This window comes from Camarhynchus parvulus, unplaced genomic scaffold (assembly GCF_901933205.1).
Source record: "Camarhynchus parvulus unplaced genomic scaffold, STF_HiC, whole genome shotgun sequence".
Classification (NCBI taxonomy): domain Eukaryota; kingdom Metazoa; phylum Chordata; class Aves; order Passeriformes; family Thraupidae; genus Camarhynchus; species Camarhynchus parvulus.
Genome location: NW_022148446.1, coordinates 169,837 through 185,486, shown reverse-complemented (window position 1 = coordinate 185,486; position 15,650 = coordinate 169,837). Strand labels below are relative to the sequence as shown.

The window sequence follows — 15,650 nt, the reverse complement described above, 5'->3', positions numbered from 1 at the left end:
AAATGCCCCAAAAATGGGGAAAAACGCCACAAAAATGGGGAAAATGCCACAAAAAAGGGGAAAAAACATCCCAAAAAATGGGGAAATGTGCCAAAAATGGGAAAAACGCCCCAAAAATGGACTCAGCACTCCTGAAAACCCCAAAAATGGCCCAAACACACTCACCCCAAAAACCCCCAAAAATACCCCAAAAATGGGAAATAAAAGCCCAAAAATGGGGAAAATGCCACAAAAATGGGGAAATGCCCCAAAAATGGGGAAAATGCCCCAAAAACGGGAAAGAACGCCCCAGAAATGGGGGAAAATGCCCCAAAAATGGGAAAAAAAATCCACCAAAAATGGGAAAAAAAGGCCCCAAAAATGGGAAAAAAAATCCACCAAAAAATGGGAAAAAAAAGCCCCCAAAAATGGGAAAAAAATACCCCAAAAATTGGAAAAAAAATCCACCAAAAAATGGGGAAAAAAATGCCCCAAAAATGGGAAAAAAATGCCCCAAAAATGGGAAAAAAATGCCCCAAAAATGGGAAAAAAATCCACCAAAAATGGGGAAAAATGCCCCAAAAATGGGGAAAAAAACGCCCCAAAAACCCCCAAAAACCCCCAAAATGGGAAAAACGCCCTCCAAAACACCCTGAAAACCCAAAAAATCCCAAAAAATTCGCCCTAAACGCTCCAGAAAATCCCCCCAAAATGGACTTGGGACCCCCAAAAACCCCAAAAATGGCCCAAAAAACCAAAACCAAAACAAAAACCCCCAAATCCGCCCCAAAAAACCCAAAAAATGACCCAAAACGGCCACAGAAGCGGCAGAAATTGGGAAATTTTGGGCGGATTTTGGCCCTTTTGGGGCAAAATTCTGCCGGGAATTTGGGGGAAAATTTTTGGGAATTTTTTCGGGGAATTTTTGGGGAATTTTTTTTAATTTTGGGGAAATTTTGGAGACATTTTTGGGGGATTTTTTTGGGGTTTTTTAGAATTGTGTGGGAATTTATTTAATTTTTATTTTGGTTTTTTTTAATTTTGGGGGCATTTTTATGGATTTTTTGGATTTTTTGCCCGAATTTTTTGGAGAATTTTTCATGATTTTTTTAGTTTTTTTGGGGAATTTGGGAATGTGGTCATTTTGGGGTGATTTTTGAGGATTTTTGAAGCCCCAAAATGAGGAATTTTCAGGTGAGATTTTGGGAGAAATTTTTTGGGATTTTTTCGGGGAATTTTTGGGGAATTTTTTTTTAATTTTGGGGAAATTTTGGAGACATTTTTGGGTAATTTTGGGGGATTTTTTTTTAATTTTGTGGGAATTTTGCGGGATTTTTTTTTAATTTTTATTTTTGTTTTTGTTTTATTCTGGGGGGAATTCTCATGAAGTTTTTTGGATTTTTTGGATTTTTTGCCGGAATTTTTGTAGAATTTTTCATGATTTTTTGGGTTTTTTGGGAATTTGGGAACGTGGTGATTTTGGGGTGATTTTTGGGGATTTTTGAAGCTCCAAAATGAGGAATTTTCGGGCGGGATTTTGGGCGTTCCCGGAGCGATTTTCGCCGTTTCTGAGCGGGATTTTTGGGGAATTTCGCGGGGATTTTGGGGGATTTTGGGAATTTGGGGGTGCGGTGATTTTGGGGTGACTTTGGGCGTTTTTGGGGCGCAGGGGGGACGAGGATTCGCCGTACCCCACCCGGCACTCGGAGCCGTACCCGCTGAGCAAGGCCCAGGCCGAGCGGCTGCTGCTGGAGGCCAACGGGAAACCCGTGAGGAAAAACCCAAATTTGGGGTCCAAAATCGGGATTTTGGGTCAAAAATTGGGATTTTGGGTCAAAAATTGGGATTTTGGGATCCCAGAAATGGGATTTGGGGTTTGGGATTTGAGGTTTTGGGAATTTGGGATTTAGAGTTTTGGATTTGGGGTTTGGGATGGAGGCCAACGGAAAACCCGTGAGAAAAACCCAAATTTGGGGTCCAAAATCGGGATTTTGGGTCAAAAATTGGGATTTTGGGATACCAGAAATGGGATTTGGGGTTTGGGGTTTGGGGTTTGGGATCCAGCGCCTCCTGCTGCAGGCCAACGGGAAACCCGTGAGAAAAAACCAAATTTGGGGATTTTTGGGTTAAAAAATTGGGATTTTGGGTCAAAAATTGGGATTTTGGGTCAAAAAATTGGGATTTTGGGTCAAAAATTGGGATTTGGGATTAGGATTTGGGGTCTGGGATGGAAAATTTGGGGTTTGGGATTTGGGATCAGGGAGCGGCTGCTGCTGGAGGCCAACGGGAAACCCGTGAGAAAAACCCAAATTTTGGGGATTTTTGGGTCCAAAAATTGGGATTTTGGGTCAAAAAATTGGGATTTTGGGTCAAAAATTGGGATTTTGGGTCAAAAAATTGGGATTTTTGGGTCAAAAATTGGGATTTGGGATTAGGATTTGGGGTCTGGGATGGAAAATTTGGGGTTTGGGATTTGGGATCAGGGAGCGGCTGCTGCTGGAGGCCAACGGGAAACCTGTGAGAAAAAACCCAAATTTGGGGATTTTTGGGTCAAAAAATTGGGATTTTGGGTCCAAAAATTGGGATTTTGGGTCAAAAAATTGGGATTTTGGGTCAAAAAATTGGGATTTTGGGATACCAAAAATGGGATTTGGGGTTTGGGGTTTGGGATCCAGCGCCTCCTGCTGCAGGCCAACGGGAAACCCGTGAGAAAAAACCAAATTTGGGGATTTTTGGGTTAAAAAATTGGGATTTTGGGTCAAAAATTGGGATTTTGGGTCAAAAAATTGGGATTTTGGGTCAAAAATTGGGATTTGGGATTAGGATTTGGGGTCTGGGATGGAAAATTTGGGGTTTGGGATTTGGGATCAGGGAGCGGCTGCTGCTGGAGGCCAACGGGAAACCCGTGAGGAAAAACCCAAATTTGGGGATTTTTGGGTCCAAAAATTTTGGGGATTTTGGGTCAAAAAATTGGGATTTTGGGTCAAAAAATCGCGATTTTGGGTCCAAAAATTGGGATTTTGGGTCAAAAATTGGGATTTTTGGGTCAAAAATTGGGATTTGGGATTAGGATTTGGGGTCTGGGATGGAAAATTTGGGGTTTGGGATTTGGGATCAGGGAGCGGCTGCTGCTGGAGGCCAACGGGAAACCTGTGAGAAAAAACCCAAATTTGGGGATTTTTGGGTCCAAAAATTGGGATTTTGGGTCAAAAAATTGGGATTTTGGGATACCAAAAATGGGATTTGGGGTTTGGGGTTTGGGATCCAGCGCCTCCTGCTGGAGGCCAACGGGAAACCCGTGAGAAAAAACCAAATTTTGGGGGTTTTGGGTCAAAAATTGGGATTTGGGATTTTGGGATTTGGGGTCCCAAAAATTGGAATTGGGGTTTGGGATGGAAAATTTGGGGTTTGGGATTTTTGGGTGGAATTTCGGGGATTTTGGGTGAAATTTTGGGGTTTTTGGGTGGAATTTCAGGGTTTTTGGGTGGAATTTTTTGGGAATCCCCCCCAGGTGTCTGGGGCCGGGCGCCTGGTGACGCTGTCCCTGCGCCCCACGGGGATTTTGGGTGAAACTTTGGCGATTTCGGGTGAAAATTTGGCGATTTCAGGTGGAATTTTGGGGATTTTTGGGTGGAGTTTCAGGGATTTTTGGGTGGAATTTCAGGAATTTTGGGGTGGAATTCATGGGATTTTGGGTAGAATTTCAGGGATTTTGGGTGGAATTTCGGGGTTTTTGGGTGGAATTTTTTGGGAATTTTTTGGGAATTTTTGGGAATTTTTGGGAATCCCCCCCCAGGTGTCGGGGGGCGGCCGCCTGGTGACGCTGTCCCTGCGCCCCACGGGGATTTTCGGGGAGCGGCACCCCCTGCTGGAGCTGTTCTACCGCCGGGGAAGGGGCCTGGGGGGGCGCGTGCCCCTGACCCTGCCCCCCAACGCAGAGCACGGCCGGGTGTACGCAGGTGAGGGGAAAATGGGGAAAAATGAGTGAAAAATGGGGAAAAATGAGTGAAAAATGGGGAAAAAATGAGTGAAAAATGGGGGAAAGGACCAGAAAAAATGAGTGAAAAATGAGTGAAAAATGGGGAAAAAATGAGTGAAAAATGGGGGGAAAAATGAGTGAAAAATGGGGGAAAATGAGTGAAAAATGGGGGGAAAAATGAGTGAAAAATGGGGGGAAAAATGAGTGAAAAATGGGGGAAAAATGAGTGAAAAATGGGGGAAAAAATGAGTGAAAAATGGGGGAAAAAATGAGTGAAAAATGGGGGAAAAATGAGTGAAAAATGGGGGGAAAAATGAGTGAAAAATGGGGGGAAAAATGAGTGAAAAATGGGGGGAAAATGAGTGAAAAATGGGGGGAAAATGGGGAAAAAATGAGTGAAAAATGGGGGAAAATGAGTGAAAAATGGGGAAAAAAAACCCAGAAAAAATGAGTGAAAAATGGGGAAAAACACCAGAAAAAATGAGTGAAAAATGGGAAAAAAAAAAACAGAAAAAATGAGTGAAAAATGGGGAAAAAATGAGTGAAAAATGGGGGGAAAATGGGGAAAGAAAAAGGGAAAAAAAACCCAGAAAAAATGAGTGAAAAATGAGGAAAAAATGAGTGAAAAATGGGGGAAAGGACCAGAAAAAATGAGTGAAAAATGGGGAAAAAAAAAAGAAAAAATGAGTGAAAAATGGGGAAAAAAACCAGAAAAAACAGGGGGAAAATGAGGGGAAAATGGGGAAAAAAAGGGAAAAAAATGGGGAAAAAAAGGGAAAAAAAAAAGAAAAAGAAGTGAAAAATGGGAGAAAAATGGGGAAAAAACCCAGAAAAAATGGGAGGAAAATGGGGAAAATGGACACCTGGGGGGGCGCGTGCCCCTGACCCTGCCCCCCAACGCCGAGCACGGGAGGGTGTATGCAGGTGAGGGGAAAATGGGGAAAAACAGAAAAAATGGGGAAAAAAACACAGAAAAAATGAGTGAAAAATGGGGGGAAAAATGAGTGAAAAATGGGGAAAAAATGGGGAAAAAAACCCCAGAAAAAATGAGTGAAAAATAGGGAAAAAATGGGGAAAAACACCAGAAAAAATGAGTGAAAAATGGGGAAAAAATGGGAAAAAAAAGAGAAAAAATTTCACTATAAAACCCCCTTTTTTTTTTTGCTAAAATCTCAAATTTTCCCTGATTTTCCCCCCAGGGAACGTGGCGTGGATGCACGTGCTGGCCACCCTTAAACCCCCAAACTCCCCCATAAAATCCCCAAATTTCATCCAAATTTCGTCCAATTTTCACCCAAATTTCGCTATAAAACCCCATTTTTTGGCTAAAATTTCAAATTTTCCCCGATTTCCCCCCAGGGAACGTGGCGTGGATGCACATCCTGGCCACCCTTAAACCCCCAAACTCCCCGATAAAATCCCCAAATTTCATCCAAATTTCATCCAAATTCCACCCAAATTTCGCTATAAAACCCCTTTATTTTTTTTGCTAAAATCCCAAATTCCCGTGATTTCCCCCCAGGGAACGTGGCGTGGATGCACGTGCTGGCCGCCCTTAGCCCCAATAAAATCCCCAAATTCCACCCAAATTTCACCCAAATTTCATCCAAATTCCGTCCAATTTTCACCCAAATTTCGCTATAAAACCCCATTTATTTTTTTGCTAAAATCCCAAATTCCCGTGATTTCCCCCAGGGAACATGGCGTGGATGCACGTGCTGGCCGCCCTTAGCCCCCAATAAAATCCCCACATTTCACCCAAATTTCATCCGATTTTCACCCAAATTTCGCTATAAAACCCCATTTTTTTTGCTAAAATTTCAAATTTTTCCCCAATTTCCCCCAGGGAACGTGGTGTGGATGCACATCCTGGCCACCCTTAGCCCCAATAAAATCCCCAAATTCCACCCAAATTTCACCCAAATTCCGTCCAATTTTCACCCAAATTTCGCTATAAAACCCCATTTATTTTTTTGCTAAAATCCCAAATTCCCGTGATTTCCCCCAGGGAACGTGGTGTGGATGCACGTGCTGGCCACCCTTAAACCCCCAAACTCCCCCATAAAATCCCCAAATTTCATCCAAATTTTGTCCAATTTTCACCCAAATTTCGCTATAAAACCCCATTTTTTTGGCTAAAATTTCAAATTTTCCCCGATTTCCCCCCAGGGAACGTGGTGTGGATGCACGTGCTGGCCACCCTTAAACCCCCAAACTCCCCCATAAAATCCCCAAATTTCATCCAAATTTTGTCCAATTTTCACCCAAATTTCGCTATAAAACCCCATTTTTTTGGCTAAAATTTCAAATTTTCCCCGATTTCCCCCCAGGGAACGTGGCGTGGATGCACGTGCTGGCCGCCCGCGCCGCCCGCGCCCGCCCGGCCTCGGTGGGCGGCGAGTTTTTCTTCTGCTACGACGGCTCGCCCTGGGTGCCCTACGAGGACTTCAACCTCCTCCTGCTGGGCCCCGCCGGCATCTCGGGGGGCCCCCGGGTGCCCCGGGGCCTCTCGGGGTTCCTGGCCTGGCTCAACGGGGCCCTGAGAGCGATTTTGGGGCGTTTCGGGGTGAAGTGGGCGCCGCTGCTGAACCCCTACACGTGGGCGGTGGCGTCCACCCCGTTCAGCGTCCGCACGGCCAAGGCCGCAGCGCGAGTTGGGCTACCGGCCGCTCTTCTCCTGGGAGGAGGCCAGGGAGAGGACGGTGCGCTGGGTGAGGACGCTGGGACGGGAGAAAACGGGGTGAAAATGGGGAAAAACGGGGAAAAAATGGGAAAAAACGGGGGAGAAATGGGAAAAAACAGGGAAGAAATGAGAGAAACGGGGAAGAAAGGGTTAAAAATGGCGGTTTGGGGGCTGAGGTTGAGCGTGGACATGAAGGGGTTAAAAATGGGAGGATTCGCTGAAAAATGGGGAAAAAGTTGGGAAGAAATGGCAAGAAAATGGGGAAAATGGTGAAAAAATGAGAAAAATGGTGAAAAAAGAGAAAAAACGGGGAAGAAAGGGTTAAAAATGGCAGTTTGGGGGCGGAGGTGGAGCGTGGACATGAAGGGGTTAAAAATGGTGAAAAATTGGGGAAAAAAATGGTGAAAACACGGAAAAAATATGGGGACAAATGGGAAAAATGGGGAAAAATGGGAAAAGATGAAAAATGGGAAAAATGAGAAAAAGTAAGGAAAGAATGGCGAAAAAATTGCGAAAAAAATTGGGAAAAACAGAGAAAAAATCAAAACAGAATGGAAATGCGGAAAAACGGGGAAAACGGTGAAAAAATGGGAAAAACGGGGAAAAATGGGAAAAAACGGAGAAGAAAAGGGGAAGAAAGGGTTAAAAATGGCGGTGAGGTTGAGCGTGGACATGAAGGGGTTAAAATGGTGAAAAATTGGGGAAAATAGAGAAAAAATGAAAAAATGGAAAGTGCAAAAAAATGGGAAAAATGGTGAAAAAAAGGGGGAGAAACGGGGAAGAAAGGGTTAAAAATGGAGGTTTGGGGGCTGAGGTTGAGCGTGGACATGAAGGGGTTAAAAATGGGAGGAAATGGGGAAAAATTGGGGAAAGAATGATGAAAAAATGGAAAAAATATGTGGAAAAAATGGGAAATAATAGAGAGGTAAAAAATGGGGGAAAATGGTGAAAAAATGGGAAAAAAATGGGAGAAAATGGGAGAAATGGGGAAATGGAAAAAAATGGGAAAGAATGGAAAGAAATGGGGAAAATTGTGAATATCGGAAAAAATCAGGGGAAAATGGGGTGGAAATGGTAGAAAAAAATTGAAAGAAATACATTGAAAATGGTGGAAAATACAAAATGGGAAAAAGACGGAAAACCCCGTGGAAAATGGGGGGAAAAAGCCAAAAAATGGGGAAAAAGAAACAGGAAAAAATGGAGGGAAAATGGGAAAAAAACGGGATTGGGGTCTGATCCGGATCCAGGCCGAGTTTTGCTCTTGATCCAGATCCAGGCTGGGATTTGTTCCTGATCCTGATCCAGGCCGGGTTTTAATCCTGGTCTTAAGGGGAATCCAGGCCGGGCTTTGAGTCTGATCCTGATCCAGGCCAGGATTTGTTCCAGATCCCAACCCAGGCTGGAATCCAGGCCAGGATTTGCTCTTGATCCTGATCCAGGCCAGGATTTGTTCCTGATCCCAATCCAGACTGGATCCACGCCGGGTTTTCTCCCCACACCCAAAGAAATTCCAGGATTTTCCCCCAAAATCCCAGCCCGGAATCCACTCCGGGTTTTGCTCCTGATCCTGATCGTAGTCCAGGCCGGGATTTGCTCCTGATCCAGGATCCAGACCGGGCTTTGAGTCTGATCCTGATCCGGGCCGGGATTTACTCCTGATCCCAATTCAGGCTAAATCCAGGCCAGGATTTGGACCTGATCCCAATCCAGGCCGGGTTTTCCCCCCGATCCCAACGAAATTCCAGGATTTTCCCCCAAAATCCCAGCCCGGAATCCACTCCGGGTTTTGCTCCCGATCCTGGTCCCAATCCAGGCCAGGAATTGTTGCTGATCCCAATCCAGGTTGGAATCCAGGCCGGGATTTGCTCCTGATCCAGGATCCAGACTGGGCTTTGAGTCTGATCCTGATCTGGGCCGGGATTTACTCCTGATCCCAAATCAGGCTAAATCCAGGCCAGGATTTGTTCCTGATCCCAATCCAGACCAGGATTTGTTCCTGATCCCAATCCAGACTGGATCCAGGCTGGGCTTTCCCCCCGATCCCAAAGAAATTCCAGGATTTTCCCCCAAAATCCCAGCCCGGAATCCACTCCGGGTTTTGCTCCCGATCCTGATCCCAATCCAGGCCAGGACTGGAGTCTGATTCCAATCCAGGCTAAATCCAGGCCGGGATTTGGACCTGGTCCTGATCCAGGCTAAATCCAGGCCGGGTTTTCCCCCTGATTCCAGGATTTTCCCCCAAAATCCCAGCCCAGAATCCACTCCGGGTTTTGCTCCCGATCCTGATCCCAATCCAGGCCGGGATTTGTCCCTGATCCCAATCCAGGTTGGAATCCAGGCCGGGATTTGCTCCTGATCCTGAATCCAGGCCGGGTTTTCCCGCCAATCCCAAAGAAATTCCAGGATTTTCCCCCAAAATCCCAGCCCGGAATCCACTCCGGGTTTTCCCCATTCCCGATCTCACTCCGGATCCAGGCCGGGTTTTCCCTTCCCCCTTTTCCTTTGATTTTTTTGGGGCGAAATTCGGAATAAAACCATAAAAAAAAACCCCAAAAAAGTGATTCTTTTTAAAAATTTCGGGAATTCCGACCAAATTCAGGATTTTGTTTCGATCCCGGGAATTTCCCCGCGAATTTTGGGGTGAAAAAAGGGAAAATTTGGGGTTTTGGGGTTTTTTTTTTTGGATGGGTTTTGGCGGCGGATGAAGGGGGGGAGGGGCAGCACCTGGCGGGGGTGGGGGAGGGGCGGCAGCTGCGCCCCCCAAATTTGGGAGCCGCCCCTCCCCACCCCCCCTCCCCCCCCCGGGTTATTTTTGGTTCTTTTTCCCACCGGGGCCTTTTTAGGGTAAAAGCGGCGCCCGCCGCCCCTCCCCCACCCCCCGGCCCAGGCCCCTCCCCCACCCGCCCCAAATGACCCCAAACCGCCCCTCCCCCACCCTAAACCCCCCCCCGAAAATCCCGAAAAAATAAAAATAAATTACAAAAAAAATTCCCCTCTAAATCCTAAAAAAATCGTCCCCCAAAAATTAAAAAATTCCCCCCGAAAATTCAAAAAATGCCCCGAAGAAATAAAAATAAATTACAAAAAAAATTCCTCTCAAAAGCCTAAAAAAATCGTTCCCCAAAAATGAATAAATTATCCCCCAAAATCACGAAAAAATAAAAATAAATTACAAAAAAATTCCCCTCAAAAGCCTAAAAATTTGTCCCCTAAAAATTAAAAAATTACCCCCCCAAAAATCCCGAGAAAATAAAAATAAATTACAAAAAAAATTCTCCTCTAAATCGTAAAAAATTGTCCCCAAAAATTAAAAAAATTACCCTAAAAAATCGCGAAAAATAAAAATAAATTACAGAAAATATTCCCCTCAAAAACCTAAAAAATTCGTTCCCCAAAAATTAATAAATTATCCCCCAAAAATCACGAAAAAATAAAAATAAATTTTAAGAAAATTCTCCTCAAAATCCTCAAAAATTGTCCCCTAAAAATTAAAAAATTACCCCCCCAAAAATCCCGAAAAAATAAAAATAAATTACAAAAAAAATTCCCCTCTAAATCGTAAAAAATTGTTCCCCAAAAATTAATAAATTACCCCCCAAAATCAGGAGAAAATAAAATAAATTTTTTAAAAATTCCTTCAAAATCCCAAAAAATCGCCTTTCAAAATCTCAAAACTTCCCCCCAAAAATTAAAAAAATTACCTCCAAAAAATCACGAATAAATAAAAATAAATTTTAAAAAATCCTCCCAAAAATTCCCCCGAAATCTCCAAAAATTCCCCTAAAAATAAGCAAAAAAATTTCCCCAAATCCCTCAAAACGTTTAAAAATTTCTCCCAAAAATTCCCCACGATTTTCCCCAAAAATAAAAAAAAAAATCCCAGAATATTCTCCCCAAAATCTCGCCAAAAAAAATTTTAAAAATCCCCCAAATTCCTCCCAAAATCCCCCAAAAATTCCCCCCAAAATTCCCCAAAAAAATCCAAAAAATTCTCCAAAAATTCCCCCGAAATCCACAAAATCCCCCCCCAAAAAATCCCCCCCAAATTCCCAAAATCTCCAAATCTTCCCCGAAAAAATTCACCCCAAATTCTTTTCTAAATTCCCCCAAAATTTCCAAAACAAAATCGCCCCAAAATTCTCCCAAAATTCCCCCAAAAATCCTTCCCGCCCCTCCCCCCCCCAATCTCCCCAAATCCCCTCAGGCCCCTCCCCCACCCCTGACCCCGCCCCCTTCCCCACCCCCAAATCCCACCCAGGCCCCGCCCCCAAATCCACCCCTCCCCCACCCCTAAATCCGCCCCTCCCCCACCCCTAAATCTGCCCCTCCCACACCCCTAAATCCGCCCCTCCCCCACCTTTAAATCCCTTCCAGGCCCCTCCCCTCCCTCGCCCCTCCCCCACCCCCAAATCCCCTCCAGGCTCCGCCCCCAAATCCGCCCTTCCCCCACCCCAGACCCCGCCCCTCCCCCTCCCCAATTTGCCCCTCCCCCACCCTTAAATCTCTTCCAGGCTCCTCCCCCAAGCCGGGCCCCACCCCCTTCCCCAGCCCAAATCCGCCCCTCCCCACCCCTGACCCCTCCCCCCCACCCCCAAGGCCCCCCCCCCCCCCCCCCCCCCCCAAATCCCTTCCAGGCCCCCGCCCTCCCCCATCCCAGACGCCTCCCCCCCCCCCACCCCCAAAATTTCCCCTCCCCACCTTCAAATCTGCCCCTCCCCCACCCCTAAATCCCTTCCAGGCCCCTCCCCCCACCCCTCCCCCACCGCCAAATGTCTTCCAGGCCCCTCCCCCACCCCAGACCCCACCCCTCCCCCACCCCAAAATCCGCCCCTCCCCCTCCCTTAAATCCCTTCCAGGCCCCGCCCCCAAATCCGCCCTCCCCCACCCCTGACCCCGCCCCTCCCCCACCCCCAAACCCCTCCCAAGCCCCGCCCCCTCCCTGCCCCTCCCCCACCCCAATGACCCCCAGGGGAGGACGCGACCTTTGACCTCCAGTGGGGGGGGGATTTGGGGACAATTTTGGGGCATTTTGGGAAAATTTTGGGGGCATTTTCCAGGTCCGAATTTGGGGAATTTTGGGGGAATTTTGGGTCCAATTTTGGGGGAATTTTTGGGGAATTTTGGGGGGAATTTTTGCCTTTTTTGGGGTCAATTTTGGGGAATTTTGGGTCCAATTTTTTGGGGGGAAATTTTGGACCCAATTTTGGGGAATTTTGGGGCCATTTCAGGAAAAAAATTCACATTTTTGGGGGGAATTTTGGGGCCATTTTTGAGAAATTTTGTGGCAAATTTTCGGGGAACTTTTTGCCATTTTTTGGAGGTTTTGGGGTCATTTTTGGGGCCCAATTTTGAGGAATTTTGGGTCTAATTTTGGGTCCAATTTTGGGGTATTTGGGGCCATTTTTGGGGGAAATTTTGGGGCCAATTTTGGGAATTTTGGGGGCATTTTGGGGTCCTTTTTTGAGGATTTTTTGTCCAATTTTGGGTCCATTTTTTAGCAACTTTTTGCCCCAATTTTCCCCCAATTCTCTTCCAAATTTTTCCCCATTTTCCCCCAAATTTCCCCCATTTCCCCCCCAATTTTTCCCCAAATTTTCTCCAACTTTTTCCCAAATTTCCCCCAACTTTTCCGCATTTTTCCCCCATTCCCGCCCAATTTTTCCCAATTTTTTCCCTAATTTTTTCCATCTTTTCCCCAAATTTTCTCCAATTTTTTCTTTTTCCCAATTTTCCCCAAATTTCCCCCAAATTTCCCCCCCCAAATTTTTCCCTATTTTTTCCCAATTTACTCCCATTTTTGGGGACAAACCCCCCAACTTTTCCCCAATTTTCCCCCAAATTTTCCCCCCAATTTTCCCCATTTCGGCCCCAATTTTTCCCTAATTTTCCCCAAATTTTTCCCCAAATTTCCCCGCAATTTTCCCCAATTTTTTCCCCATTTCTCCCCCAATTTCCCCCTGATTTTCCCCCATTTCCCCCCCAATTTTTTCCCTAATTTTTCCCAATTTTCCCCATTTTTGGGGACAAACCCCCAACTTTCCCCCAAATTTCCCCAATTATCTCCCAGTTTTTCCCCCCAATTTCCCCCATTTCCCCCCCAATTTTTCCCAATTTTTCCCCAAATTTTCTCCAATTTTTTCCCAAATTTCCCCAACTTTTCCCCATTTTTTCCCCCATTTCCCCCCAATTTTTTCCATTTTCCCCCAAATTTTCTCCAATTTTCTTCCAAATTTCCCCCAAATTTCCCCCATTTTCCCCCCAATTTTCTCCCCAGTTTTCCCCCATTTTTGGGGACAAACCCCCCCGAGTTTCCCCCAATTTTCCCCAATTTTCCCCCAATTTTCCCCCAAATTTTCCCCCAATTTTTCCCTAATTTTTCCCAATTTTCCCCCAACTTTCCCCCAATTTTTCCCCCAAATTTCCCCCATTTCCCCCCCAATTTTTCCCCAATTTTCCCCCATTTTTGGGGACAACTCCCTCCAACTTTCCCCAAATTTCCCCCATTTTCTTCCAATTTTCTCCCGATTTTTCCCCATTTTCGCCCCTAATTTTCCCCAAATTTCCCCCCAATTTTTCCCATATTTTCCCCAATTTTCCCCCAATTTTTCCCAAATTTTCCCCAAATTTCCCCCAATTTTCTCCCGATTTTTTCCCCATTTCCCCCCAATTTTTCCCAAATTTTCCCCAAATTTTCTCCTTTTTTTTTTCCAAATTTTCCCCAACTTTTCCCCAAATTTCCCCCATTTTGCCCCCAATTTTTTCCCTAATTTTCCCCAATTTTCCCCATTTTTGGGACGAGAACCCCCAACTTTCCCCCAATTTTTCCCCAATTTTTTTTTTTCCCAATTTTCCCCAATTTTCCCCCAAATTTCCCCAAATTTCCCCCCATTTTTTCCCCATTTTTTCCCCACATTTTCCCCATTTTCACCCCAATTTCCCCCATTTCCCCCCCAAATTTTCCCAATTTTTTCCCTAATTATTTCCATTTTTTCCCCAAATTTTCTCCAATTTTCTTCCAAATTTCCCCCAACTTTTTCCCCATTTTTCCCCAAATTTCCCCCCAATTTCCCCCAATTTTCTCCCGATTTTTTCCCCATTTTCCCCACAATTTTTCCCAAATTTCCCCCCAAATTTCCCCCAATTTTTTCCCAATTTTTCCCCAATTTTTCCCAAATTTCCCCCCAAATTTCCCCCAATTTTTTCCCCCATTTTCCCCCAATTTTTCCCAAATTTCCCCCAAATTTCCCCCAATTTTTTCCCAATTTTTCCCCAATTTTTCCCAAATTTTCCTCGAATTTTCTCCAATTTTTTCCCATTTTTTTTCCCAATTTTCCCCAATTTTTCCCCCATTTTCCCCCCAACTTTTCCCCAATTTCCCCTCCCCCCCTCCCCTCCCCCCCCCAGCCCCTCCCGTCCATCACTCCCGAAATAGCCGCGGGTGGGGGAGGGGTGAAAGCGTCACCCGGGGGGGGGACAATTTTGGGGGGGGGTTCCCCCTTTTTAACCCCCCCGCGCTCCTCCCCCCTCCCCCAAACGCCTCCGGCGGCGCCGCCGACACTGGGGGGGGGGAGGATGAAAATTTCCGATTTTGGGGCCGTTTCCCCTCTTTAAATTGATTTTTTTTGGTGTTTTTTCCTCCTTTAAATTTGATTTTTTGGAGGTTTTTTTCCCCTTTTAATTTGATTTTTTTCCCCTTTAAAATTTGATTTTTTTCCCCATTAAATTTGATTTTTTTCCCCCTTTAGATTTGATTTTTTCCCCTTTTAAATTTGATTTTTTCCCCCTTTAAATTTCATTTTTTCCCCCTTTAAATTTCATTTTCCCCTCTTTAAATTTGATTTTTTTCCCCCTTTAAATCTGATTTTTTTTCCCCTCTAAATTTCATTTTTTCCCCTTTAAATTTGATTTTTTCCCCTTTAAATTTGATATATTTTCCCCATTTAAATTTCATTTTTCCCCTTTAAATTTGATTTTTTCCCCTTTAAATTTGATTTTTCCCCCTTTAATTTATTTTTTCCCCCTTTAAATTTGATATTTTTCCCCATTTAAATTTCATTTTTCCCCATTTAATTTGATTTTAAAATTTTTTCTTTTTTTTGAACTTCATTTCTTTGAACTTCATTTCTTCTTTTCATTTCTCCTTATTATTTTATTCCTCTTATCTTTTTTTTTTCCATTCTTTTATTTTCATTTTTTTTCTTTCAGCGTTTTTCCCCTTTTCCCCTTTTCCTCCCCTTTCCGCCCTTTTTTTCCCATTTATTTCCCCATTTTATTTTCATTTTTTCCCCATTTTATTTTCATTTTTTCCCCCTTTTATTTTCATTTTTTCCTCCTTTTATTTTCATTTTTTTCCCCATTTTTTCCCCCTTTTATTTTCATTTTTTCCCCATTTTATTTTCATTTTTTCCCCATTTTTTCACCGTTTTTCTCCCTTTTTTTTTTGCTTTTTCCCCCTCGATTTTTTTTCCTCTCCCCCCCCGAAGATTTTTTGGCCTCCAAAATTGGGGATTTTGGGCAAAGCGCAGGATGGAGAACGCTCACGCCAAAACGGCCGAGGAATGTTTGGCCTTTTTCGGGGTGACCGAGAGCGTCGGGCTGAGCCCCGAGCAGGTCAAGAGGAGCCTCGAGAAATACGGACCCAATGGTGAGAAAAAGTTCAATATTTTAAATTTTGGGCTGATTTGGGGAAAATTTGGGAAAATTTGAGCGATTTGGGGAGAAAAAATGGGATTTTTAGGGGATTTTTGGGGATTTTTAGGGGAATTTTTGGGATTATTTTCTGATTTTTTCTCGCTTTTTTCGGGTGATTTGGGAGATTTTAGAGGGTTTGGGATTTGGGATTTTTAGGGATTTTTTGGGGATTTTTTGATTTTTGAGGGATTTTTGGGGATTTTTTGAGAATTTTTAGGGATTTTTTTAGGTATTTTTGGAGAAATTTTGGGATTATTTTGAGATTTTTTTCCTGGTTTTTGGGGTTTTTTTAGGGAATTTTAGGGAGGTTTTGAGATT

At 44.3% G+C, this 15,650-nt stretch overlaps 2 protein-coding genes across 2 annotated transcripts in view; both read left to right on the top strand.

Annotated features, from left to right (window-relative positions):
• Positions 1-1,648: 1,648 nt before the first annotated feature.
• HSD3B7 (hydroxy-delta-5-steroid dehydrogenase, 3 beta- and steroid delta-isomerase 7) lies at positions 1,649-6,833 on the top strand (the record flags this gene model as incomplete). The annotated part of the gene is given in 4 exon segments (XM_030970506.1): positions 1,649-1,748; positions 3,776-3,938; positions 6,289-6,602; positions 6,604-6,833. Coding segments are annotated over 4 exon segments (676 nt in total), but the record flags the coding sequence as incomplete, so codon positions are not given.
• Positions 6,834-15,056: 8,223 nt separating this feature from the next.
• Positions 15,057-15,650, top strand: part of ATP2A1 (ATPase sarcoplasmic/endoplasmic reticulum Ca2+ transporting 1) — a 34,333-nt gene continuing 33,739 nt past the window's right edge. Inside the window, 1 exon segment of the mRNA XM_030970507.1 lies at positions 15,057-15,285. Coding sequence (XP_030826367.1) covers positions 15,168-15,285 — 118 coding nt within the window. The 5' untranslated portion in view covers positions 15,057-15,167.